At 36.0% G+C, this 26,542-nt stretch overlaps 1 protein-coding gene across 3 annotated transcripts in view; it reads left to right on the forward strand.

Annotated features, from left to right (window-relative positions):
- DOCK4 (dedicator of cytokinesis 4) overlaps positions 1–26,542 on the forward strand; it is a 221,471-nt gene that overhangs the window by 189,348 nt on the left and 5,581 nt on the right. For 2 of the 3 annotated variants that reach the window (XM_068189962.1, XM_068189961.1), the window contains 17 exons: positions 3,535–3,683; positions 4,741–4,827; positions 6,508–6,612; positions 9,094–9,235; positions 9,846–10,012; positions 11,284–11,370; positions 12,969–13,145; positions 15,102–15,185; positions 17,064–17,183; positions 17,561–17,682; positions 17,943–18,063; positions 18,584–18,665; positions 18,884–18,993; positions 20,132–20,299; positions 22,381–22,453; positions 24,924–25,037; positions 25,952–26,013. In XM_068189962.1, coding sequence (XP_068046063.1) covers positions 3,535–3,683; positions 4,741–4,827; positions 6,508–6,612; positions 9,094–9,235; positions 9,846–10,012; positions 11,284–11,370; positions 12,969–13,145; positions 15,102–15,185; positions 17,064–17,183; positions 17,561–17,682; positions 17,943–18,063; positions 18,584–18,665; positions 18,884–18,993; positions 20,132–20,299; positions 22,381–22,453; positions 24,924–25,037; positions 25,952–26,013 — 1,970 coding nt within the window. The remainder of the gene's footprint in view (positions 1–3,534; positions 3,684–4,740; positions 4,828–6,507; positions 6,613–9,093; positions 9,236–9,845; positions 10,013–11,283; positions 11,371–12,968; positions 13,146–15,101; positions 15,186–17,063; positions 17,184–17,560; positions 17,683–17,942; positions 18,064–18,583; positions 18,666–18,883; positions 18,994–20,131; positions 20,300–22,380; positions 22,454–24,923; positions 25,038–25,951; positions 26,014–26,542) is intronic. The other variant, XM_068189963.1, reaches the window with a different exon arrangement.

Here is a 26,542-nt window from a genome sequence, read left to right on the forward strand (position 1 = left end):
TTTTTTCAGCCCCACAGCACTATTATTTGCTGAGCCATGGTGAACATAAATGACTTCATTTGATATCCATTAGCAATAAATGTGTGATACGGTCATTTTTCACCCAGAAGGAGTAAAGTTTGGAGGAAGTTTTTATGAGTTCATTTAGTGGTATCTGAGCCTATACGTTTTTTTTTTTTTAATGCTCCTGGCTATCTGTTTGGTGAAGTGTCTCCACACAGCTGTGTTTCAGAACCTCATTTTTGGGTTAAAAAAAGGAATAAAAGAAAGAAGACCCATATCACTTATTCATGATGAGGTAGAGACCCTAAAACCTGTGACAAGTATTGCAATTTCATGATGTCTTTCTAAATCTTCACATACCACATTTGCAGTACTATTGTCCAATATTTCTCTAATTTTGTGCCAAGGATGGTTGTTGTCTTTTACATGAAGAAATAAGATGATATTGTGCATGACTGTTGTTTATACAGCTGAACACACACTTCATTGGGGGAGCTACATGCCATCAGTAAGTGCTGGAGAAGATGAAATCAGTATCCTTTTAAATCACACTGTCTTTTGCCAGAATATTTTACTGATCTTATAATACCTCCATCTTTTCCCCAGTGTTTGCAATTGCATATGTTCAAAATTTCTAGATTTTGATTCTTCTTAAAAGCAGGTTAGTTGGCTAGGGGTCTCTAGTAAACAGCTTACAGGTGCCTGGTGTCGCAGCAACTTCCCCTATGCTTTTCTGCTATCCATGAGAAAGATTGCTCACTTGGAATTTCCACACTTCCTTTGCAGTTCATGGATTTAAATGTGGACTAGATAGCAGGATATGTTAAGGAGAGATTTTCGTTTCCTCATGTGACCTGGCAATAGTGAGTCACAAGAGAATTTTGATTATCAAGAAGTCTCTTTGCCACAGCTGGCTTTTGTATCAAGCTATTATTTTGCATAGAAAACCTTAGTAACTCTTTGAGCAGTGTTGAGTTCCCTTTATGCACTGGGTACTAGTACGTGTCCAGTTTATCTTCAACTGTGATATTAACCTAATTGTTTAATTTTTAATTGTTTTGCCATCCATTCTGATTTTAAACAGTATTTTACTCAAAAATTATTTCCAGGGCTTTGTTGTATTTCCTATGTGTATATTATCAATCTGTGTGATTTTTGTGTTCTTTACTGTGGTAGATTTCACTGCTTCCTTTTTTTTTTTAATTATTATTTTTAATTTTCTGCTGTAAGAGCCTTAATAAGACTTGTCTCACACCCATAATTAGAAAACAGACTTGTGTAGTCCATTGCCTTGCCTTATCAGAGGTAATACAGACTTTTGTAAATCAGTTGGTCTAGAGAATTTGGGATTAGGAAAATAAGTTTGATACTTCAGCAGCATTCCTACATGTTGCAGCATTAGTTTTCTAATGGCATCATTTCATCCTAGGGATGAAATGGTTGTTCTCTTATTTCCATAGTATGATTTACTGGACTGCTTCTAAAAATTCTCTGTTAAAAAAAAAAAAGTCATCTTTATACAAAACATTACTTCAAATCTTTCTTTACACAGCACTCAGTCACAGCTATAAATATACCTCTCTTGAGGCCGAATCACATAAATGCATTGATTCCTTGTGTCCCCTCAGTCCCCTCAGTCAATGAGACTTTTTACTTATCCACCTTAGAAATATCTAGTGTTTTGAATATTTCCTGTATAAATTGAATTTTCCACATCATAAGTCAACCTGTTTATCTCTCCTTAGTGTTTTGATGCAAGTCAGTAGTTACAGATCTCTCCCTGAGGTACCAGTATTTTATTTGTTGTGTTTGCCACTGCCAGCCCTAGGATGCTGGGTGGAGGAACCCTTCAGACTTGTAATCCAGTATGGTCATTCTTATTTTAGAAACCTTCTTTATAACTTTATTATAATTTAAGAAAACTACATTGTCATGGCAGACAAAATTTTGTTAAGGATTTAGATGCCAGGTTTGGAAAGGAAAGGTCATGGTGAGCTATCCTGATCAACTACTTATGTTCTGCTATCTCTTGCTTCCTTATGATTTTGAATAATTTATTATGAGCTTCATGGATTTTTAAAATTGTCATATAGATGTGCTTCATGTCTTGAGTACAAAAATGTAGCTTGAAACTACGACAAAGGTAGTTACCAGTCAAGCAGCCGGAGAGCTGCTGAGTGTGATACCAGAATTAAGGTTGTCTGTACAACTCGAGCTGGTTTTCCTTGCATGGGTGTATCACAGCACAGCACCAGTTTGCACCACGCTTAGCATTTTACAACACTGGGGTTCAAGGCACTCTCCCACACAAATATCTGCTGCAGTGATGTTTTTTCATCCACAGGTTCTTAGTTGGATATGTAGAGGAACACTACTGCTAGAAAAAATACTGTAAAATTTGGCTTAAGTCACCTGTTTTACGGGAACTCATATGGCAGAGGCAGAAGTAGGATATGGTTGTCCGGGGTAAACTTAGCTTAGCACAAAAAGTACTTTAGTACTTTATTGTTATTTTTTTGCCTTATGTACAACCTATAAAATCTGCAATAAAATAAGTCCAGCAGGGAACTTCTTTCTCCACTGCAGTACATCTCCAGAACATGGCCCATCTTTGTGCTGATTCACTCATGCAGAGTGGTCCTGTGAGTGGCAACATAAGCTGTGAATACTAAACTTGGAAATCAATAATACATATGCTCAGTTAGCCAAATTGAATTGTTGTAGCCAGTAGTAATTCTGGTGTTTTTTAATTTACCAAAGTCTGGCTTTCCAATAAAAATATTAATTTAATATTATTTTAGTGTACTGTTTCTGAGGAATTCCTGAAATCAAAGTAAAAAAAAAAAAATTATATTCCCAGATAATGTCTACTTATTAATGTAAATATTACTGCACAGCTCTCTGAGTAGAAACCAACAACCAGTTTGATTCCTGCCAAACCAAAAATTAAATAAAATTTTAAAAATTAAAAAAAGAAAAACAATGCATTTCTAAATTGCTTGTTATGGTCAGCTGGTAAGGCTCAGCTATCGGGGATTTATTTCTCTGTGGACGGAGTGGATTCTATTAAGCACATATCTGCCTCCCTGTTTTCCTCCCAGCCCTGATCTCTTTTGGACTGTGTCCACAATCTTGTCATCTTTCCTCTTTCACTACTGCAGCTCTTCATCCCCCAGTCCTTGTTCCTTTTTTCAGACAGCAAAGTCATTGAGAGTTTCTCCTTAGCAGTATGGAAGACTGGGGCTAAGCAGGAAATGGTTACTTAATTTCTGTCTCCTTTGTATTTTCAGACTCCAGGAGAAGTGTCCCAGTGACTCCACTTTAAATATTGTGTGAAAATTTTAAGCTATTTTTGTTATAGCTGTAATAGTTACTCTGTCCCAAACCACCACTACCATCTGCCTAATACTCAAAATAAATCAATTAACCATTAGAAAGGTGCCTCTCAAGAAAAGCACTCACATCTCTGTGTACTTTGTCTATTTTATGTGTTTGGTGTTGATAAGTGCCACGCTGTAATTTGTCTTGCAGAAGCTGCCTACACACTCCTGCTCTACGACGAGCTGCTGGAGTGGTCTGATCGGCCACTCAGGGAATTTCTCAACTACCCCATGCAAACAGAGTGGCAGCGTAAGGAGTGTCTCCATCTGACCATCATCCAAAACTTTGACAGGGGAAAGGTAAAATAGTCCTGTTTTACTGAGTGGATCTGGGAAGGGTAATTTATTCATTTTAGGGTATTAGTTCCAGGGTTGCGCTCTGTTCTTGTATTGAGGGGAAGTGTTTGTCCTTGCTTGATGAAGCAGTTACTTAGTGATGCAGTATGTTTCTTCTAGTACGTTTCTTCTAATCCTGTGGTTGTATCCTAAAAATCCCCCACTTACATATGAGAATAATTTTTACTTGTGTAGCAGTTGCCTTTGTAACTGTTAAAGCACTTTATAAAAGGTGGTATCATTTTTCCCCATTTTAAAGGCGGTGAAAATGAGCCTTATAAAGCTAATGAAATTCACTTAGTGAACAAATGAGGATTGTAAAAGTTATGTTTACACCTTACAATACCATGTTGTATGTCTTAAAAACTAAAAATGAATTTGTTTGGGGGATCACAGCTCATTGTCATTACTGCAAATGCCTATTCTGAATTAAGCAAGTGTAGTTATCCTGTAGTCTAAAATTTTATGTACACACAGTGCTCTGATTCATACTATTGACAAACAAGCAATACATTACAATTTTGTGTAGCTAGTGTAAAATCGATGTAAGCCTAATAAATCCAGTAAGCCTAATAAATGTAATCAACTGGATGTTGATCATCATATTTTTCTAACAATTCTGTAATTATATTATATAGTTTAACTTACATGGTGCAATGAAGTACTTGTACAACCTAAAAAAATTAAGGAAGATGTATTAAAAGTACAATTTTAAAATGTAAAAATCATACTGTATTGAATCCATCTCATGTAGCATCAAAAGAGTTGTCCATCACTCTTGCAATGACTTACATTTTGTGCATAGTGCAAAAAGAATAATTTATTAAATAAGTCTCTAAATATATTTTTAATTCTTCAAAGAATTCATCGGTATTACTCAGAAGCTATCAGCATGTTTAGTGGACAGTTTATTCAGATGTTTTCAGTAACAAGACTTAGTATAGATAGAACAGACCACTAATAAATCACAAATTGTCAAACAGTTGCTTTGAATTACTGAACACTCTTTATTTTCCTGCAGTGTTGGGAAAATGGCATTATCTTATGCAGGAAAATTGCAGAACAATATGAGAGCTACTATGACTACAGAAACCTCAGCAAGATGAGGGTAATGTACTTGAATACTTTTCATCAATCAAGAATCCAAAAGCTTTTTAATTTAGGTTATAAAATATTACTGAGGAAATAAATTTACCACAGAATGGTCCTTAGATTTGGTTTGCACTCTTATTTTTACCCTGAGGGTTTTTTTCTACAATAAGGATTATAGAAAAGGAGTGTGAGCTTTTTGAAGAAAAATGAGAAAATCCTATCTACATAGAACAGTTTGGGTTGGAAGACTTACAGGTGATCTAGTTCCAGCCCCCCTGCTAGACACCTTCCACTAGACCAGGTTGCTTTATTTTATTATAAAATTAATGTTCTTACAATATTTGTACCTGTACAGCATCCTTTTTTTGTAAAAGCTTATGCAGAAAATTAATAATACAAATTCACTTCATTAGTTTCCTACAGTTTATCCAGGGAATGTGCTGTGTGCTGTCCTTCACTAGGGGCAGCAGCATGTTTTTGCAGTTGTAATTGCAAGCAAAGCCACAGGCTATGCACACCTTTACTTTTTTTTTTTAATTACTGCTTAAAAATATGGTCTGTTTAATATTACATAGTAAAAATGAATCTTTCTTGGTACAGTCTTCTTGTTGTTTCTTTCATTTTAGAACTCTAAACATTGTTTCTCATTAATTCAAATAGTGTATTTAAAAAATTATTGAGTCTTCTTTTCTTACCTTCTTCTGATAGATTCAATTTTGTATTACATCTCCCCTTTTAAATTTCCTGTACATGTAGGATGCTTGCTGCTGGGACTGAGTGGAGTCCCTTTAATCCAGAGCTGCTTAACAACATTATGTAAAATTCTCAACACATAGCTATGTGGCAGGACTCTGTTATCTGCTTATTCCATATAGATTTTGATATGTCAATGGCAGAATCGTATAAGCAAAATCAAACTGACTATCAACATGTTAATAAAATTATTTGTTTATGCATGTTTAATTAATTGTACTGAATGTGTTTTGTGTTTGAAATATTCTTTTGCTGTATCTGTGCCACCAATGTTAATCCAAAAACGGAGGTGTGGGGATTTCTCATAGTGGTATAATTAGGCAGCTATTGATATAATATACATACTAAATAGCTGTCTGTGTTACCTAAAATAGGTCTAAGACTGTGTTTGGCTTTTTCCACAGTATTAAAAACTTTGCTGAAAATATCATCAGAAAAGGTGGACTTTGGTATTAAGATCCTCTTGTGTCAGTGCTATAAGTGAAATAAAAACCAGATGTATTGACCAAAAATTATGCTAATTGCTATTGGGACATTTTAAAGGACATTTGATGCTTAAATCATTGGAATCTGGTGTGATTTGGACAAAACTGCCTTGAATATGGAAATTAGACTTTGCTGATTTAACTGACCACATTACTGCCATGTGTTTGGGTGATTAGCAGATTACTGGGTTATATGTTTCAAACTGTCTTTCTATTTTACCACTTTAGTATCAGTACTTCATATTTTAAAGGATTTATTCTTGGAAACTTTCAGATCCCTAAGAGGTATAATTACTTAATCTGATGCATTCAGAAACTTCTGCATGTCCTAGCTGTTGCTCAGAGTTATATTGCAATTCCATTACCCTAGAGGTGGAAGACTCTCCCTTTTGTGATAGCTTATGGTAAAAATACATTTTCAAAAAAGACTAATTGCATTTCTTCTCAATCTCACGCAGATGATGGAAGCATCTCTGTATGACAAAATTATGGATCAACAACGCTTAGAGCCAGAATTTTTCAGAGTTGGTTTCTATGGGAAAAAGTTCCCATTCTTCTTGAGGGTAAGTGAAATGAAAATAAACAGAATGGAGTAATGCTGTCATTCATAATCACTTTCACTGTGTTAAAATTTCTTCATACCATATGCAAGTTCTTATCCTGTGAGAAATTAATTCCCTTCGTGTTTCATGGTTAAGAAAATGTCCTGACTAATGAAAAGACAAATTCTAGGCTTCTAGAGTCCCACAGAAACACAGTATTCATGTTTATATTGGAAGCCATGCACCTACATTGTTCCACAGACCAATGGTTCATGGTAGTTTGTTCCCTTTCTCCTGTTCTGTTCCTGCTGGTGGGTACTCAAGGAAAGGCTGTCAGAAGTAGTATCCATTGGTGGTGGGATAATTAGCAATTTAGCATTTAAGCAATTACATTCCCAAGTGTTGTGGTGTGCTTTCATGGTTTGCCCCTGAATCCTGGTTTTCTCCCCTGAAGTTGTCTTCCCAGGTGTGTCAATCACTCCTCCTTTCCCCACCCTGACCCCTGCTGAGCACGTCTGTCACTCCTGGCATTCCAGAAGTGCATCGGGTGATTGGCAGATTCAAAGGATGCCCTCCACCCCCGGGGGGGGGGGGGGGGGGGCGGCATTGGGCCATCCAGGTGTCCTTTGTCCCCTGAGACCTCCTCTCCCATACCTGGTTGGTGGGCTCCCGATCCCTTCCCCTCCCCCAGGTAAAAGAGAGGGGAACCACGCGGTCTGGAGAGTTCTGATGGAGCAGTGACTGAATTCCGAGTACTGCTTGGAGCTGTTGCTACAATCGGAGGCCTGCAGGCTAGAATAAAAGCTCTGGATTAAACCCTCCATCAGAACCGATTCCTTTCCTTCACCACAGCCTTAAAGGATTCTCTGACAGCGGGAAACCTGAGGAGCGGACTGTGAGAGGAAGCTCCATCCCACCCCCACCTGAGTTCCAGCATGTCTGGGCTTGTCTCCATGCGCCCAGCTGCGACATCCAGCTAGCCAAAGGTGTTGCTAGGGTGAAACACCACAGTTGCAGCCATTTGGTCCAGCAGCAGGGTCCAGACAAGCCAGGGCACGTCCCGTTCTCTATATTGGAGCCTCCAATACCCAAGTTCCTTTTTTTTAATAACTTAGAAATTCCACATGCTGAATTTCAATGATTATTAATGTACTAAAACTGACAAATAATAAGGTTATTACTCTTGATCATTAATTTGGAATTCTGAAGTTACTGAAAATGTTGGTGGTGTTTACACTGTGTCCCTGTTCCACAGTCTGCAGTAGTTTAGCTGCATTGACTGTTACCTTGGGAAGAGGACAGAATTCCATCTTATTCATGGAGCAGCTGCAATCATAACCCAAGTTCCTCTTCCTGTGGTAATTAAAATAAGTGATGAAGGAACCTCCTATGTGGTGGAGACCTAAAAAGCCTGATTTGTCTTTGCTTTAGTAGTGGGGAAAATGAGTATTTCAAACTGGTAAATATAGCATGAAACTCCCTTTTACAAGTAATGCTCAAAAAGAGTCTGATGGGAAGATAGTTCTTGATATTACCTAATATTAATCTGAAGATAACTTATGTATAAACCAATTTGAAAATATTAATTAGAAAGAGTTTAACTGATGGAGTAAAAGTAATGGAAAGAGTTGCACAAGAGTGCAGTACTTTGAAACCTCAGGTCTTTCACTGCTTATGCATCTTCTTATGAATTTTTCAAGTTAAACATACACAGCATGTATTTATGCTTGCAACACCAACAAGGACAGACTTAATACCTTTGATTTAATTTTTTTTTATGGCAAAGCAGGTTTTAAATCTGGCTGTGTTTGCTGTAGAAGAAATAAAGACTAAACTTCATAATAAAGCTTCCGAATTTTAATTTGTAGTTGAACAATAATACAGTTACAGGGTTTTTTTTTGTAGCAATTCCCCTGAAAGTTTCAATTCTCAGAATTCAATGCCAGGAGCATTCTTTTACTTTGTGTTGTAAAAACTGGATCATTTTAATTTTCCAGGTTGATAATTGATCAACATTTACAGGATAAGGCAAATTGAATGCCTTTATAATTTTCTTGTGAATGTTTTTCTTCAGAATTGTATATCAGAACAAAGTCTCTTAGTTCCCCATGGAATTGACTTCAAACCCATTTCCATGTCTTATCTGTTTGTTGGGTGATATTTCTGTTACATATTTTATACAGTCTGATATATCATGTTAATTGCATACTTTGATCCACTAAGAAAAATTTCTCCCTTCAGATTTTTATCAAACTTTGAAGTGTAATTATTACATTTTTCCAGACTTTTGAATAAAACATAACTCATGATAAAATGTCCTTCTTCTAAGTAACCTGTTCTTTCCATATTCCTTATTTTTATTCTTGCCTTTTGTTTCTTATTTTTTCCCTTCTTTAAATGATGCAAAAGTTGCCTGGAAAATCTATATTTAAGAGAGTGTGTTTGGATCCTACTTATTTTCATGCAACTTGCTCTTGCTTTTTGTTTTCTTATTCCGCTCAGAATAAGGAATTTGTTTGCCGAGGACATGACTATGAAAGGCTGGAGGCCTTCCAGCAGCGAATGTTGAATGAGTTCCCACATGCCATTGCTATGCAACATGCTAATCAGCCAGATGAGACCATCTTTCAGGCAGAAGCACAGTGTATCCACATAATCACAAAGCCATACTCTGCACTTATATTTTCTATGCTTTTAAAAAACGTAGGTACACCTATACCAATTTCAGTCACATGGTGCCTCCACTGAAATAAATGGTAGGTGAGAATTTCCCTGCATTTTGTCCCAGTTCACTCAATTATGTTTAGAAGTTCCTTGTGTAATTTTGGTTCTCTTTAAGAATCCCTTGACATGTTATTGGCATTATTTCTGTAGCTAAAAATACCTATAGATCTATAACTGTGATAATGGTGTAGCGGTTCAAGGTACAGTAATTTGACTTTTTACAATACAACATTATGTTAGCATGGCATGACATATTATGTAAGAATATATTTAATTAAATCCCTTTACTTTATGTACTATTTCATGTAAGTAGCTCTATTTCAAAAATAAAGACAAAATTTTCAACAAAACAGTACAAAGAAATTTCAAACAATCAAAAAATATCTCTGGTTCCTTTCCCAAACCATTAATAGCATAAAAGCGTTTCATGAGACACACTTTTTAAAGATTTTTTCTTCTGTAATGCTTCAGGAATCAATATGCTTTGCTAATTTGAATAAAGTGGGATAGCCTTAACTCTTTACATATAGATTTGCAGATTTATGCAGTGACACCAATTCCAGAAAACCAGGAAGTTTTGCAGAGAGACGGCATTCCTGATAATATCAAGAGCTTTTACAAAGTAAATCACATCTGGCGATTCCGATATGACAGACCATTTCACAAAGGGACCAAGGACAAGGAAAATGAATTCAAGGTAAAGTATCATGCCCTTTCCTGATCTACTGGACCTATGGATTTGTTAGTAACATCAACAAAAGCTGCCTAATTAAAATATCATCTGCATTTACATTATTCAGCTGAATGTGGTACATCAAATTCTCTTGAGGAGATGGTATCTCAGGTTTGACTATTTCACTTCTTATTTTTAATAAAATAGTATCAAAAGTATATGGGACATGCAGAGGTCTTGCTGTATATGTGACTAAAATTGAAAAAATTCTTTTTTTGCATTGTGATGTATAGAAGGCAGAACTGGATAGAGCAGTCTCAGAAAAGTTTCATAACAGATGGGGAAACATTTTTAAGGAGGTAGTCTGGGGTATGGATAGGATTGCCTAAAGCTCTCTCTCTCTAGAGCAAGGGAGAGAGACAGTTTTGACTGAACTGCAGTATAATGACCTGCTCCTGTGATATCAAGACTAAAAAAACTACCTCTGAACTTCGAGATTGTCTCAGGGAAAAGCAATAGTTCCTTCCCTAATAGGGAATTACCTTCCGTTCATTCTACTAAAAATGTCACAGAGAAAATTAATCTTTTGGTGTAATTTTAATTCTAACCCACTAGAGGCACATCCTGATGCTGAATATATTCTGGTATTCAGACAGACAAAAAGAGTTATTCCATAATAATTTTGTTATAAATTTAGAAGCAAAAACTGTAAGGATAATAAATTAGCTAAATTGAGTCACTGTTGTCTTCTGATGTATGTTTGAGCTTTGTTTTAAGTGTACAGCTTACATATATATTTTGTGTAAGCACTATCCTCTGTGTTGATTTGTCATTTTACAAACCTCTTGCACAAAGTATTTATCAGTAGTATATTTGAGTATCCCATCAGCTATGCATTCTGGAGTCTTGAATAGGGCTTCTCAAAGGAGACCTGATCATGCTCTCTGCTGTGTAAGTTGTTCTGCTTTGGAACTCTTGTTCTTCTCAGACATTAGATCAGAAAAGAAATATTAAAATTCCAATGCAGTTGTGACTTTTGGAGATTTGGGGACAACATATAATAAAGTTTAAGAGTGAAGAATCAGCAGAAATTACTGCTTAGTAGTAGGACCTAGAAAGTAAGGAGAAAAGTGAGTGTCATTGACTTATGGTATAGACATTTCAGTAGGAGTTTGGATGTTAGTATTTTTTTTAATGTATACTCTTACTTTAGTGAAGGTGTTCATAAAGGAAACTGGTAATAATTAAGGAAGATAGAGTCAAATAAGGAAATAAATTACTTTTATATATTTTAGAGTCTATGGGTAGAGAGAACCACACTGATCTTGGTGCAGAGTTTGCCTGGAATATCTCGTTGGTTTGAAGTAGAAAAACGTGAAGTGGTGAGTATGAGACTCATGTCAATACATATTGTGGGTTGGTTTACTTCCTTAATCTTATGTTATTCGATGAACTGCTTTAGGATTTATTACACATATGTAATTTCTTTGACCAAGGTCTCAAGGTGGCTACAACAAAATTATTTATGAAGTATATCGAGTTGTCTAATTTCTCTTGTCTTGAAAAGTATTTTTAAGAACTACCCTTAGGATTCATTTAAACAGCTGAGGAAAAAAAAAGTTGAGAACAATAACGGACACCCAAAGGCAACATTTAATGTCAGTAAATTACTTCCTTAAAACTCAGCACCATGTAACATTTAATACTTAAAATATCTATAGCTTAATGTAGCCTTCAGTGTCCTGGAAAAGTAAACATTCTTCAAGTTCCTGTACTATAATAAATGCCACGAGCTTCTGAACAGAACCTGTAGGAATAGGGTCAGATTTACCTGTCTGTTATTGACACATTGGAAGTTCTTCTCCTTGCTTGTTCTATTACTTAAAAAAAATCCTTAAATAGATTCCAGATATATTTGGAGGAGTGCTCGTCCTATAAATAGCTCTAAATAATTGGTCAATTGCTGAGCACTGGAGTACAGATAGCATCTGTAACTATTTTCCTTCTTGTCAAAGCTAGTCTTAGAATAATCCCGTTAAATATAACGATACCATAGTACAATTTATTTTCTCTAAAACACTGTGTTTTTCTTTTATAATAGCAGGAAAATGTAACCATCTTGATATTCTCCTGTAGAAAACCAAAGGTGGAGTTTAGTAAAACCAAAATGTGTGTGACATGAGAAATTTTGTTAGTTGACTCCTGCTGAGTCTTTACTAGGTTAGTATGACCACTGATATGAAGACCTTCAGTTTACTATCATTTTACCATTACAGACACCATTTCCAAAAGTAAACTGTAATAATTTTTCCTGGGCACGTATGAGGTCATGACTCAGATTTGCACTTGTATATTTTGGTAAATTAGAGTAGCTGCAAGCCTGTACTCTTCCCAACACTCAGCATTTGGTTTTTCCAGCAGTTCACACTACCTGTGAAAGAACTTCCCCACCCTTGAGAGTTGAGAGGCACATCCTGCTCAGGCCTGCCTTTGACTATAACTTGATCGTCATTTTAGCTCAAAGCTTGCATTCAAATTCCTGATCCATAAAGTCTTGTTGGTGACTTCACTTTGGATGGGGAAACTAACTCACCAATACTTCAGCTCTGCTCTGTACCCTAAAACTGATGAAGCTCCCTGACCCCAAGCCTCTTTTAAGTAATTACCAAGGACAGTTTAATCCTGAATTCTAGGAGTTACACCACTGGCTGAAAGTATGTTAATGTTTTGCAGCAAGGGCTGGGTCATCTCTCAAGGTCAGATAGTGAATCTACAAAAGAGTGACAGTTATTTATTTTGATCATTGATTGCATGAAGAAAATCAAATCTCTCCCCCAACTGAGAAGTACTTTCTCTATCAAACTACTTTAGGACATAGAATAATATAGTTTTATGTTAAGAAATCAAAAATTGGGTGCAATATATTTCATCTTTCAACTGAAGATTAAGTTGTTTGCAATGTTTCTCACTCATGTTTCAGGTGGAAATGAGTCCCCTTGAGAATGCTATTGAAGTTTTAGAAAATAAGAACCAGCAGTTAAGAACACTGATTAGTCAGTGTCAAACTCGACAGATGCAGAACATTAACCCTCTCACAATGTGTCTAAATGGGGTCATTGATGCAGCAGTTAATGGTGGAGTTGCTAGATACCAAGAGGTAAACAATTTACTTTCTGTTTATTAAAAATCAGATTTTTTTTCCCTGTACAGATGCAGCTCCTCTGTATGAATTAAGGACAGAAATTGGACTGTATGAATAATAGTTACAATTATAACTATATTGCAGTTTTGTGTTAGGTAATGTTAATGATATGGTTTATTGAAATAACCATCTTGCTGCAGATAGTACCATAAACTTAGTCCAGTGATGACTTAATTCACAATTACCCTGCATTCTTCAGTGATTTGATTGGAAATTTTCAATCAACTGGTTAATTGTAAGTAAATTATTATGATACATTACCTGTTCTGGGATTGGAGATACTTCTGGCCAACTAGCAAATTTACTTTTTTGTGCTGACATTCTGGTTTTTATATAAATATGTTTTTAAATATATATATATATATATATATATATATATATATATATATACACACACACACACACACAAATTCTCAACAAGAAGTTCATTATCTTGAAGAATCATAATTTTCAAGATTCTTCTTGTAACTCTGTAACTCTTTTCCAAGTTTTTAAGAAAAGCTATTTTGGGGGCAGGGGGGAAAGGCACTTAAAAAAAATAAATACAATTTTAAAATGTCTAACACTGGATTTGTTTCTAACAGTTGTTCCTCATTATTATCATTTCTGAATCATCTTAGGAGAACCTTAAATGTTTGGGATGCTGTATTTATACAAAATTCTGTGGAATTTTGAAACTTCAGTAAAAAGAAAGGGTTGGGATTTTTTTGCAGCTCAACTTGATTTTTCTCGTTCTCCTAATAGTCTTATGAAATACTTGAGTCTGCTGGTTTTTCCTTTGAAAATGTCAAGTTCAATAACATTCTGTCCACTTGTCTCAAAGGCTGAGAGATTCAGTGTTCACTCAACAGTGTTAAATTTTGGTAAAACTGCATCTTAATTAAACTACAAGAAATTGAGTCTGGTAGAATCTGTCGTCAAAACTGCAGTGTTATGAAAATTGTGAGACTGAAGCAAAGCAGTAACATTTTTTATGTTTCCTAACTGCCTTTAGACGACAGCAAAACTGTTTAGCATAGTGAAGCACCATGAAGGGAGTCCCTGGAGAAAAACAGTCATGTCAGAACTATGTCTGGTTTGAATTAGCAGTGTCAGAGCTAGCTCAGTGTCTCTGCACAGCTTCCATTCTTCACAAACATGTCAAAAGTTCTAGCTTGCTCCTTGGCTGTAATTCTTGATCTCTTACACAGTGTTCATGTTCTGATTATCTTCTGCCCTCTGTCTCTCTCACTGTATTAAAATAGGACTTTCAGCAATTCGTTTTGTAAATATCAAAACTGTTTGCAATAATTGTGAGGCTCTTTTTTTCCCATTTCTTGCTAATTCTTCTCTTTGCATGTCCATTTTTTAGTCTTTATATGTCTACCTCTTGTTTTGCCAGTTCTTATCTTCTATCTTTCTTGCTATCCCGTTTTCTGTAAATGCTTTTCCCTGTTTCATCTGCTTTTCCCTTCTGCCCTGTACAAAGCTCAAAGTTCAGTCAGTCTTGGAGCATTTGGTCTTGAGGTAAGAATGACCATGTCTTTACCATTATCTTCCTTCGCTTCAGGCAACTTCCAAGTTTTGAGAAATGACCTTTGACTATCTGCTGCCTTCTTAATATTTTTTTTCTTTAATTTTTTTCCTGTATTTGTTTTCTTTTCTGATGGGGAAGAAACTAATTTTCCAGCACCTTCATATTTCAAATGTTAAACCTATCCTTTCACTAGTGGCTATATTTTTTTGCCTATGGTCTCCACAAATGACTGTATGATTAATTACTTATTTATCATGTATTATGAATTATTGCAGTTCAAAGGAACTGAAAAAACATTTGAAAATGTTATCTAGAAACTTGTTTTTAAAAAAAGAGAAATAAAAGTGGTGTGTTTTTACTCACTTTGTTTTACTTTGTAATTTTATTCTGTTTAGGCATTCTTTGTCAAAGAATACATCTTGAACCATCCAGAAGATGGAGAGAAGATCACACGCTTAAGAGAACTTACACTCGAGCAGGTAAAGTCGGAAAAGACTGAAAAGATGGCCTGTTCAGCTGTTCTAGCTAAAAATGTCCCCAAATAAAATAAAAAATATCAGAGGTTAATAATTGCCCTGTGGTCTTCAGTGTTTTCTGAGTCAGATTCCAAACAGAGAGTAACTTTCTATACAAGCAGGTTTCTGAGCCTTGCTAATATATTTTCCCTAGTCCTTTCCATAATTGACTTAATCACTTCAAACTGTTTTGTGTAAAATAAAGGTTGAGTGAGAGGCCTGTCTTGTCATGCTCATATACAAATATTTGCACAAAACATTTTATCACTGCTACAGAATAAACATTATTTCATTGAAACATTTCATGGCTTTGGCATATATTTGTATTTTATCAATATTACAGAAAATATTTTCACTACAAGGTTTGCTATAAGAACAAAAAAGCATTCAAAATCTTATTGCAATGCAAGATATTTAGTAGTAATTGGCAAAGTAGGTAAGCAGTAAAATAAATACAAAGTTATCAAATTAAGCATATGAGTATTCTGTGCATTATATGTTTTTTGCTTTTTTTCTCCATTCATTTATAAGCTAATGACCTACCAGCCTCAAATATGAAGTGTTTCCATTTGAAAATGCTGAATATTTTTTAATTAAAGATCTTACTAATATTTCAGCTTTTTAACTGGCATTTATCTATTATTGTTCTATGCAGTATGTTGAAGTTTCAAATTTTATTGCCAGCTTGGAATAAAAAGGGTCACAGTATTGGAATTTGGCGAGATGGAAATTCCATTTTTCATCAGCATTGTGGGATTTTTTTGGTCAGATCAGCCAAGTGACAAGTCGTCAGACCGTACAAATCTGAATAGATTCACTGAGCTCACTTTAATTTCACTGAGACAATGTATAGTAATTGACATTATAATTTAACTTTTTCAATCTATAGTTAATTTCACTAATGTTTACAATGTAAAACTGGAGTTAATAACTTCCTATAACAAAAATGTGGGTTCCAAGCAATAGCAGTTCAACCCTCTCTGGTGCCCACAGCTGATTTAATGCAGAGCATTCAGAAGGGCCGGAATGGCTGTGTGTGTGGATGGATGTGCTGCAGTCCTGACCCCAGGTCAGGGATACTGTACAGCTGCGTGCCTGATTGCAGGCTGCCTGAAAACATCGGCCAGGAGCTCTCATCCAAAGATATTACAGCACACCCTAGCTATTTTGTTTTTAAATCTGAATTTATCTGATTCCTTGTGTAACTAATTCAATATTTTGAATGCATGTGACCAAATTTGAGCAAGATTAAAGTTTTAGCACTCTAATTCTGAAGCATGTCATGCCTTGTGTCAAGGATATCCATCAGGCCACCACTTATGGAGGTCTCTGGGGAGTTGAAATAGGATAGGGGACTATGGACTCCTTTGCCAATATATTACAGAGCCTCTGGATGGTCAAATAGATTTGACCATTGCTGTTGTTTCATGCTTTTTACAACTATTCTTGTAGAAAATGGCTTTTATTTAGGGCTTAGAACTGCTCCTTTTTAAAGTTGGCATTAAATCAGATTTTTCACTATGTTATCCATAGTGTTTTTTAATATTACAGCTGAATTTGCATAGGTGAAACCTTTGGGAAAGTTGAACAGGAAGAAGCGGTAAATCCTCTTGCATGCTTTTGGTCCTAGGCTTTTCTCATTACAGGTCTTTCCGAGATTTAGATAGGTGTTTTCAAGGCAATGTGCATATTGTTGGTTTGGTGGTGGTTTTTTTTTTGGGGTTTTTTTTGGTTTTTTTTTTGTTTTTTTTTTTTTTTTTTTTTTTTTGGTGTCCTAATTGATGATGAGAGCTTAAAAAAAATGGATCAAAAAAATCAAAAATATTTTTTCCCTTTCTGCAGGCCCAGATTCTAGAATTTGGCTTGGCAGTGCACGAGAAGGTGGTGCCACAGGACATGAGGCCATTGCACAAAAAGCTGGTGGATCAGTTCTTTGTGATGAAGTCAAGCTTGGGAATACAGGTACTCATGTGAGCAGGTGCATGGATACAACAGAAGACTGTTCAGCTTCATTAAGGGTTGGTACATTTTCCCAAGCAACAAACAGTGACATCTTTTGGTTGTTTGTCCCTATTACAGCTTGTATCCTTTTTGCAGTACCACAAAGCAAAGAGAAACATAAACTTCCCACACCATTCAGAGAAAAGAAGCCATGTTTTACTAATAGTAACATCTTACTATCATTACTGAAAAGTTAAAATATTTTTCTTATTAATAATGAAGGTGATCCAAAATGCCATGTAACTACATTTATGTGTAGTTTTCTGCATATCTGTATCTTACAAAATACTTAAGATATTATGTTAATTTTAATTAATCTTATTTTAATAAATCTCCAGGAATTTTCTGCCTGTGTACAAGCTAGTCCTGTTCATTTCCCAAATGGAAGTCCTCGTGTATGCCGGAATTCCATACCTGTTTCTATGAGCCCTGACGCTGCCAGGGTAATACCACGACGCAGGCAAGTTAAATATTAGTAATGACATATTTTTCTACCCATGGAAGATGACCCATAAATACTTCTATTATGTGCATGCATTCTTGTATGGTCTGGCTGAACTGTGTTCAGCCTTGAATACCTGGTATATGTAGTCCCTCTCCTTCTTTCTCTCTGTCTCCCCTCCCCCAGTTAAAGATTAATAAATATGTGCTGTTCTCACATGAGAAATTATGACTGACAATTAGAGTTAACCATTTTATATTTCACTATTCTTATAATAGCCCCTTGAGTTACCCAGCTGTCAATCGGTATTCTTCCTCATCACTGTCATCCCAAGCTTCTGCTGAAGTCAGCAACATCACTGGGCAGTCGGAGAGCTCAGATGAAGTTTTTAACATGCAGGTATAATTTATTGTCATTCTTCAAACTGTACAGAATCTTTCTTATGAGACTATTTACAAAAGTAATTATTCTATTATTTCATTCAGAAATCTCATAACTATTGCTGATGTTTCTTTAAAAAACAAATCTTTAAATGAGATGTTAAACTCATTCACTTAGAAATAACTTTATGTAACTGCTTTCTCTTGTTTAAATTAGAGCATTAATTTTTTACAAATATAGTAAGTAGCAATAGACTATGATGCAAAGTCATCTGACTGTGCATAGACTTTTATGTCCAGTTATCACGTTGTGATGTAATTATTTTACTGTATTCATTACACTTGTATTTATTTAGTATTTGACTACATCTTTGTGTAGTTAGATTAATGTTCCTTATACTGATTTGATATTTTGAATTACTGTTAAACTACTCCATGTAGTTAAAAGTTCTTTATTCTAGTGAAAAGTATGCTATAAATTTTTGTTTTCCAAACCAGTAAATGTGATCTGGTAACAACAACATCTCTTCTATACACAGCCTAGTCCATCTACCTCAAGCTTGAGTTCTACTCATTCTGCTTCACCTAACGTGACCAGTTCTGCTCCATCCAGTGCCAGAGGTCAGTGCTCGTCTGCTGTGGTAAACTGTATTAAATCACTGATGATACCTTACACAGCTGAATTTCTCCATGATGTCACTGGTCAGACATCATATTTAGCCAATTACTTGGGGAATCTGAATTATTAGAGACAGAGGATTTTTTTGTCATAAGCATAGAATTGAAATGTCTTGACTTTCACTGCATTAATTTAATCACTAGGCATGTTTATATTCTAGCTTCTCCTCTGTTGTCTGACAAGCATAAGCATTCCCGAGAAAACTCTTGCCTGTCTCCCAGAGAGAGGCCCTGCAGTGCCATCTACCCTACTCCTTTGGAAACTTCTCAGGTAAGAAGTTTGTTGGGGATCCTTGGAGCACAAATAGCTATGAAGACAATAAAGGTGCATAATGAATTTCGAGCAGATTTGAGTGCCTGTTCACTGCTGTAACTTCTCAAGGGTTTTTTTATGGTTTTATAAGCAAATACTCTAAAATATTTTAGATGTAAGAAATGTGAATAGAATACATAGTGCTTGGTCACATTTCTGCTTGATTTCTTTAGGTCTAGGTCTGTTTCTTTACATTTACTTACTGAAGTGAGAGAGAGATGGAGAGACTTGCCGGATGACACAGCCTGCTTGTGTGGAACAGCAAGCATTTGTTCAATTTAGGGAAGAAGACAAAGAATTAAAAACTCTTATCATGTCAGTTGTCCTTGTTTAGCTCCCCTTTGTTTCCTTCTGAGAAAGCTAATCCTAGCCACTGTGAGATAATAATCCATTCCATGTGGCAACTCCTATTTTCCAACGTAGTTTCAGAAAAGAATTATAAACATTTTGTTACGCCAGAGAAAATAATGTATTGTGTTCCTGCCTTAAAATACCGTTACACAGGTCTGTATGAAATTGAGTATTCTGAAATTCAGCATGAGCTTGGTAAACTGGCCAACACTGAATCCTTATTTCATCTTTTCTTCTTAATGGACCTATTTTCCCAAAGTGCTTTTCACAGCTGCTGTCCCTGCCATCACACAATGTACCTCTTGCTGAAGCTGAGAAAGAAGAGAACATACATACAGTGTTAAAGGCTGTCCTTTCAACACTATCATGTCTATCAGAAGCTATACTGCTGATAAAAACAAGCTCCAGGATTCTTTATTTTAGAAATTATTTATTGGTTTCTCATTAGCTCTTTTCTTGTCCCTTGTTTCTTTGGTTATTGAATTTGCTCTTGATTTTATTTTTAATCTCTTTTCTTTTTAAGTCCTCATGCTATTACCTGAGGGCTTAACAAGTAATACTGAGGCTTACCCAGGCTTAAGGACAGTTCTCAGGAACTACTTAGAGCAAATAGATCTACTGGGCACTTCCATCAGTGGTAGTGGAGCCAAAACAACTGACAGGAAAGAAAGATCAGGAGATGCTCTTTAAATAAAGCGGTTTTACAACTTGCCGCAAAGAAAAATTATCCCATTTTTGCTCCCAGACTACAAACTCTTGCTTTGCCAAGTGGAATGCGACTTCTATCCCCCACTCTATCCGAGATTGCATAAGGGAGGCTGAGGAGCTCGTAGGCCCAGTCTCCGCTCTCTCTGAGGCTCGCCCAGCAGGAAAGTCTCCCAATCTGTCTCTACCCTCAGTGTCCCATGAGAGGGTAAGTAGAAAATTAACTTGCTCATATAGTGAAGTATATTTCAAAGATGAGAAGGTCTGACGGTTTCTTTCTGCCCTTATAACCGTAAATGAGGAGATATCTTTCTGGGGAAAGGTGAAATTTCTTTCTCTGCTGTTCCCTCGGCTGTAAAAATGGACTGTGATCAGAAACAAAATCCTGATTCTCTGCCTTCTGATAAAGAAGGGGAAAAGAATTCCTCGGGACAATTGTAAAGAGATATCTTAGAGATACCTGCAACTCTCATTTAAATTTAGCTGTTCAAACTGTTCCTTGTCCTTTTTCATTTCATTCTAACACCACTTCAACAGTGTTGGTTGGAGCTTCACACTGAGAGGAAAGGACTGCCCATTTATTAATTACTTTGTTACATACAGCTTGATGAAAGCAATTTTCACATTAGGATTTCAGCTGGGAGAGGTGAGATTCACAGGCAAATTCCTGAACTTCAAGGCTTTCAGGTCATAGCTACCTTATCTAAGGAAGTTTGATGGACTTCGCAGAACAAGACCACAGAAGTACTTCATCCACTTCCTCATTGAAATTGATGCTCAAGGTTATGTACAGCTGTTTTTAGTCAACATCCATTTGTGCTTGCTTTGTGATCTCTGGCTGAATGGTTGTACAGTGTCTCTCCAGCTCTTCCCGTACTCTGAAGAGGAATGGCTGCTGTCATTGACTGCTCAACATGCCTCCTTAGTTTTTTGCACTATTATTCTTCCTATTGAAGCTTTTTGAATTTCATGTTTTTGGGGTTTTTATTTATGTGTCATTAAACATCCTGTGATTGCTCTTATTCTTCCATATGATTTTATATCACATTCTTTTTAGTATGTCTTTGTTTCTCTGTATTTCATTCAGCTTTTGTCTCTTTATCTCCTCCAATTTCAGTTTCTGTTTCAGCCGTAGTGCTTTACCTTTGCAACAGAAAATGCAGACTCACTAGGCAGTGAACACTCAATCCAGACCAGGCAGGAACATATGGTCACATTCTCTGTCACATCAGAGTACATGTGTAGGTTTACCACCTCAGTTTAATGGTAACTCCAGGAAAACAGATATTACCTGACCCAGAATGACTCACATATGACATACCTACCACACACCTACTGTAGCTCAAAGTGTACCAAAAGCATTCTGTCTCTGAGATGTTTAAAGTGAAGTTGAATTGGGCTTAAGTATTTGTTCCTCACTTAGTAACACGAAGCTGCAAAATATTAGATTAATTATGAGCACTTTGCAGCTGAGTTTGCCATCTTGTGGAATCCCAGCATAGTGCCTCACCAACTTGGCACAGTGCTCTGTGAACACTGGAAAGAGACACAATAATAGGATTTTATTTGGATTTTACAGATCATCCGATCTTGCTTTTAAAGAAAAAAAAGTAAGAAAAAAAACTACGTTTATCTGTTACCATTTCCTCTGGAAAGTGCATCTGAATTACTTGCAGGATTAACTGTATGCTATTTACATATGTTTTCAAGACAAACTAGTGACCCATTTGAATGCTGCCAAACAAAATAAATGGTAGAATTTTTTTTCATACATTTATTGTGATTTGCAAACAAAATGGATTTTAAGAAAATTAAAGACAAACATGCTTTATGGGTCAGCTCTTATCCGCAAGAGAACTAAGGCTGCTACCAAAAAAGTCAGGGTTGGAAAACAATACACAATGCTTTTCTTAGGTAACAGCCATAACTTGAATATTATCTTATTCAGATCCTGATTCTGTAATGAAATTATTTTAAGAAATCTATTAAGATATCTCTTTAGGAATGATCTTTAATATGTTTTTAAGGTGCTGGAAACTGTCAGAACTCAGTACATAATAATCCTCTCTCCAATTTCTGTGTGTACAATTTTCAGAAAACTAGTCTCCTCCCTATCTATATACACATACTTTAACTATACTGTTTATGTTCTTATGTGATGTTTATCACTCTACCTCCTAAGCAGACCTGGGCATGAGGGGGGATAATAACAAAAATATTTTTGTTTTCTTAAAGCCTACTGAAATACAACAGCAGCTATGTGTAAACCATGCTGTTCTCAATTTACAGAGAATGCTGTTTAATCATATTGGAGATGGTGCTTTGCCACGAAGTGATTCCAATCTGCCCGGCTCTGACAAAGGTAAGCAGACATGCTACAACATGCCAATCTTTGAAGAATGAAAACTTAGTTACTCCATCATGTTCCTGTGGAATGCCAGTTCTTTTGAGTGCATACTGTCATCTCCAAGTGTCAAAACATTCTAACTGACTAAATAAGTTATGCTAACAAATCTAAGTGTCAAAACACTTTGCCAAAAAGGGGAGAACTGAATTTTGCACTCAAATAAGGCCCAGAGGTTTGCAGGAGGGGGTGATGGAGCAGCAGGTTTCATCAGGCTGCCTGTGAGACCTATCCTTTCTGCTTCTCAAGAGAGACATATGTGGGGAAAAGCCAGCTTCCGGAGAATGGGGCAAAGAGAAGGCAAAAGAATGGACAGAGTTCTGAAGTTTGGTACCTGCAAGTCCTGTTTATCAAATATAACTCACTGTGCTTCTGCTTACACTTGGATTGAAAACACCAATTTGTGGTTTCTCGCATTTTGGAGATTTTGTTTTTAGAGTAAATGAGAAATATATGTATTTCCATAGAAAAAATATTGCCTCTTATAATTTTGAACATGGGGAAATCCAATATTGTTGGCATAGTAATTGTTTGCCATGATTTCATTCTGTGCCTCACATCAATAATAAGCTCCATCATTTCATTACAGTACTTTTGTGGTATGCTGAATAAAGGATACAGTAAAATAAATGCATAGAAAGTAGCTATTTTAATAATAAACTGTAATATGTACTGACCAGGAATCAGATTTTCTTTAATAAGAGCTAGATTTTATAGGTATTTTTGTGTTTACATTTTTATGAAAACACGGGGAATTTTTAACAGGGCTGAAAAACATATGAAATAATTTAACATGGAAATAGCAAAACTTTTTCACTGACCCATGAAGCCAAGTACATCACAGAATTGTTAAAATGAAGTATTCTCTCTTGAAGACTTTAGCAGTCCAAAAAACTGATTGCTTGGATGACTTAAAAGAAAAAAATTGTCTTGTCAAGAGATTTGGGCATTTGAAGTACCTAGGTCTGGTGCCTGGTGATTTTTAGGATGAGGGCAAAGCCATGCTGTTGGGTGACAGCTTACAATAAAAAGTAAATACTGTATTGCATATTTTGGCAATAACAAAGCAAAATGGTCCTCTAGAAAATTGATTATTCTGTTCATTGATCCCAGGGTCAACTAAAGTGTTATTATACTGTAACAGTATAATTTCAGATATGAGACCAGTGTTTTTTTTTTTTATTGTTCTTATTGTATTAAGTCTGGTGTGTAGTGGGATTGCAGTTCTGAGAGCTCTCAGAGTTGCTACAATAGCAATAATTGATGCCATCAGTTAGCAACAATACTTTGCTTTTTCATTTTGTCTTTGTAAATAAACACAGGGTCCTTGCATGTGATTCTTTACTCACAATTGAAATAAGTAAACAAGAAGGAAAATGTCATGGCAAAGCAAGAGGTTTGAGGCTTTTAAGGTGGAGGATTTTTTGGTGGTGTATTTGGGAGATGAATGCCAGGTTTGAAGAGGTCATTTTCAACACCTTTTTTTTGTTTTTAAGAAGGTGTAATGACAGTTGTATTTTTTAAATTGGCTTTTGTCTTCCTCATGTTAAATGCTCTCTCCTTCTGTCTGTCTGACTTCTTTATGATACTGGTGACATCTTGATGACATGAGATAATCCAGTTCTATCAAAGAAGATGTTCTAGACCTTATGGGATCATTCAATTACAATCATAGAATGTGATCAGGGTAAAAACCCAAGAAAACAGCCACTTTTATGCATGTCAAGGTGGTAGTCAATTTACATTGATTAAGCAGAGATCCTTGACTACCACAGATATAAAGTGTGCAGAAATTTCCTTAGTCCATAATAATTTCTTCATTTGATATTTTTTGCTGTCAGACACTTAATTTCTACCAATTTTTACTCCCTACATTTTGTGCCCTTCTTTCCACCTTCTTTCAATTCTGGATTTGTAGTCTATGCAGGCAACATAGGAATGGTAGCACAGAAAGCTTTATGAAGGAGGTCAATAAGAATTTGGAGACTTCCTTTCTCTAGTTCCTTCTGTATATAAAATGAGTTAATGGGAACAGTTTATGAATAGTCTATTCCCTTCTGTCTGGAAAGCTCTAAATAGGAGTCTGGTGCAAAGATGAACTGATTATATTAAAAGGCTTCAAGCTTATCTCCCTTTGTGGCTGGGTTTGCAGTGCACCAGAGTGCAATCTCAGCTGCTGCTGCTGTTGATGGCTGCCACTGCTGGTCACCAGCTGACCTGAGGGCCAGGTGCATCCATCAGGCATCCATGAGATTGATGGCTGCTGTTTAAGAGCTTTGCAAGTGCAGATGTAATCAGGAGAGCTTTTCAGCTTTTTCAAAGCTTATTGAGTTGTTAGGCATTCTGTCTGTTTTTATGCTCACAGATAAAAGCAAGTCAGAGAACTGGGAGTGTTGATGCCTATGACAGTTTTTTCATTCTCTTCCAGCTGTAAACACCACTCCCAGCAGCTGGAGCTTGGACAGTGGGAAGGAAGCCAGAAACACATCAGAAAGTGGAAAGCTTATATCTCCTCCTGTACCACCAAGACCTGCACAGACTGGTGAGTTAATGGACATCTCAGGTAAAGCTCCAGTACTTGAGGGCATAGATTCTTTCCACTCTGTTTGATGTTTAACTTCTTGGGCAGGTCAACTTATTATTTGATTTCTTACATGAAAGGCTGTAGAACTGCCTCTGTGGGTATTTTCATCTTGTTAATGTTCTCTGCAGTTTCCAATAGTCTGCCCCTTCACTAATGAATGAGCAGTTTCAGACAGTTCATGTTAGTATGAGGAAGGATGATCAGATTTAGTCTTTTGATTTTATGATAATTGGAGGTTAGCAATCAGAAATGATCATTAACCACAAAGAATCTTACTGGCCAGAAAATGCACAGTATTCACAAAAGTACATAAGTTCTGTTACTATAACCATTTTGCCTTTCAAAAGATTAATTTCCATTTAAAGGAAAGGCTGCTCAAGTGATACTATAAATATAATCGTTCTCAAAGGAGTGAGTAAACATTTTGTGTATCATACTTAAGCTCCTGAGTTTGTCCAGGCATGTTTCTAGTATATTTGGAGGTAAATGTTTGATATAAATATATTATGTATTTTCTATTTTCCTTATTTGACTTTCAAATACATAATATATTTCTTAAGAACAAAAAGGGAAAAGTTGTTATACTCACTCTTTTTTTTTAACTTGTTATCATTTGGAAGATTATAATCAATTTAAAGTGATATAAAATTTGTCAGAAAAGGCAGATGCAGAAATTTGTTATACTTGGTTGTACTGCAAGATAATCCAGAGAACAAAGCAAAATAAACAAAATCTCTAAAATTATTTACAGCCATCAGCCAAGAGAACTAGAGATAATGTTTATGTATCGAATTATCTCCTATCCACTTTAAAAGAGATCTTAGTGGAAATTTTAATGCCACAAGTGCTCTGAAATCTTTCTACCTTTACAGCATCACCAGCAAGACACATAGCCTCCATTTCCCCTTCTCCTGCTGGAAGATCACCAATGAAGGTACTGTCTTATTGCAGTGAATTGCCATAGTGAGACAGATCTTGTGTGATGTGGGGTAGATGGTATATATTTAATATACATTATTTGGGATTATATTATGTTTTCCTTTTTCTTATCATATACCTGTACAAAAACAGGTATTCTGTCTCCAGCGTGGAAGAAGGGGAGGTGCCAGGAAAACCTGTTGTGCAACCCATTCATCTTATTCTTCCAGTATTCAGAGCTGTTAGATTAGAGGGTCTGTTAGAGAGTACTTCCTGCTTCAATCATTTTAATACCCGTTTTCCTCTGCAGGATGATCCAGGGCAGTTGTAAGAAGTTGCAAATAGTTTGACACCTGCCAGTAGGACACATTAAGCATAGGCTATGAATAAGCCTTGGTTCTTCTCTGGTGGTTAAACATCCAAAGTAATTTAAGATCCAGGCTAAACTGAGCAGATTTCATTTCTATTTCAAGATGTTTGCATGTGTTGGTACCCACATACTGGTACCTGCTTTTTTTCTGGAAAACTTGACTGGGTAATCTGTG

The sequence above is a fragment of the Anomalospiza imberbis genome, chromosome 5, assembly GCF_031753505.1.
Source record: "Anomalospiza imberbis isolate Cuckoo-Finch-1a 21T00152 chromosome 5, ASM3175350v1, whole genome shotgun sequence".
Taxonomy (NCBI): domain Eukaryota; kingdom Metazoa; phylum Chordata; class Aves; order Passeriformes; family Viduidae; genus Anomalospiza; species Anomalospiza imberbis.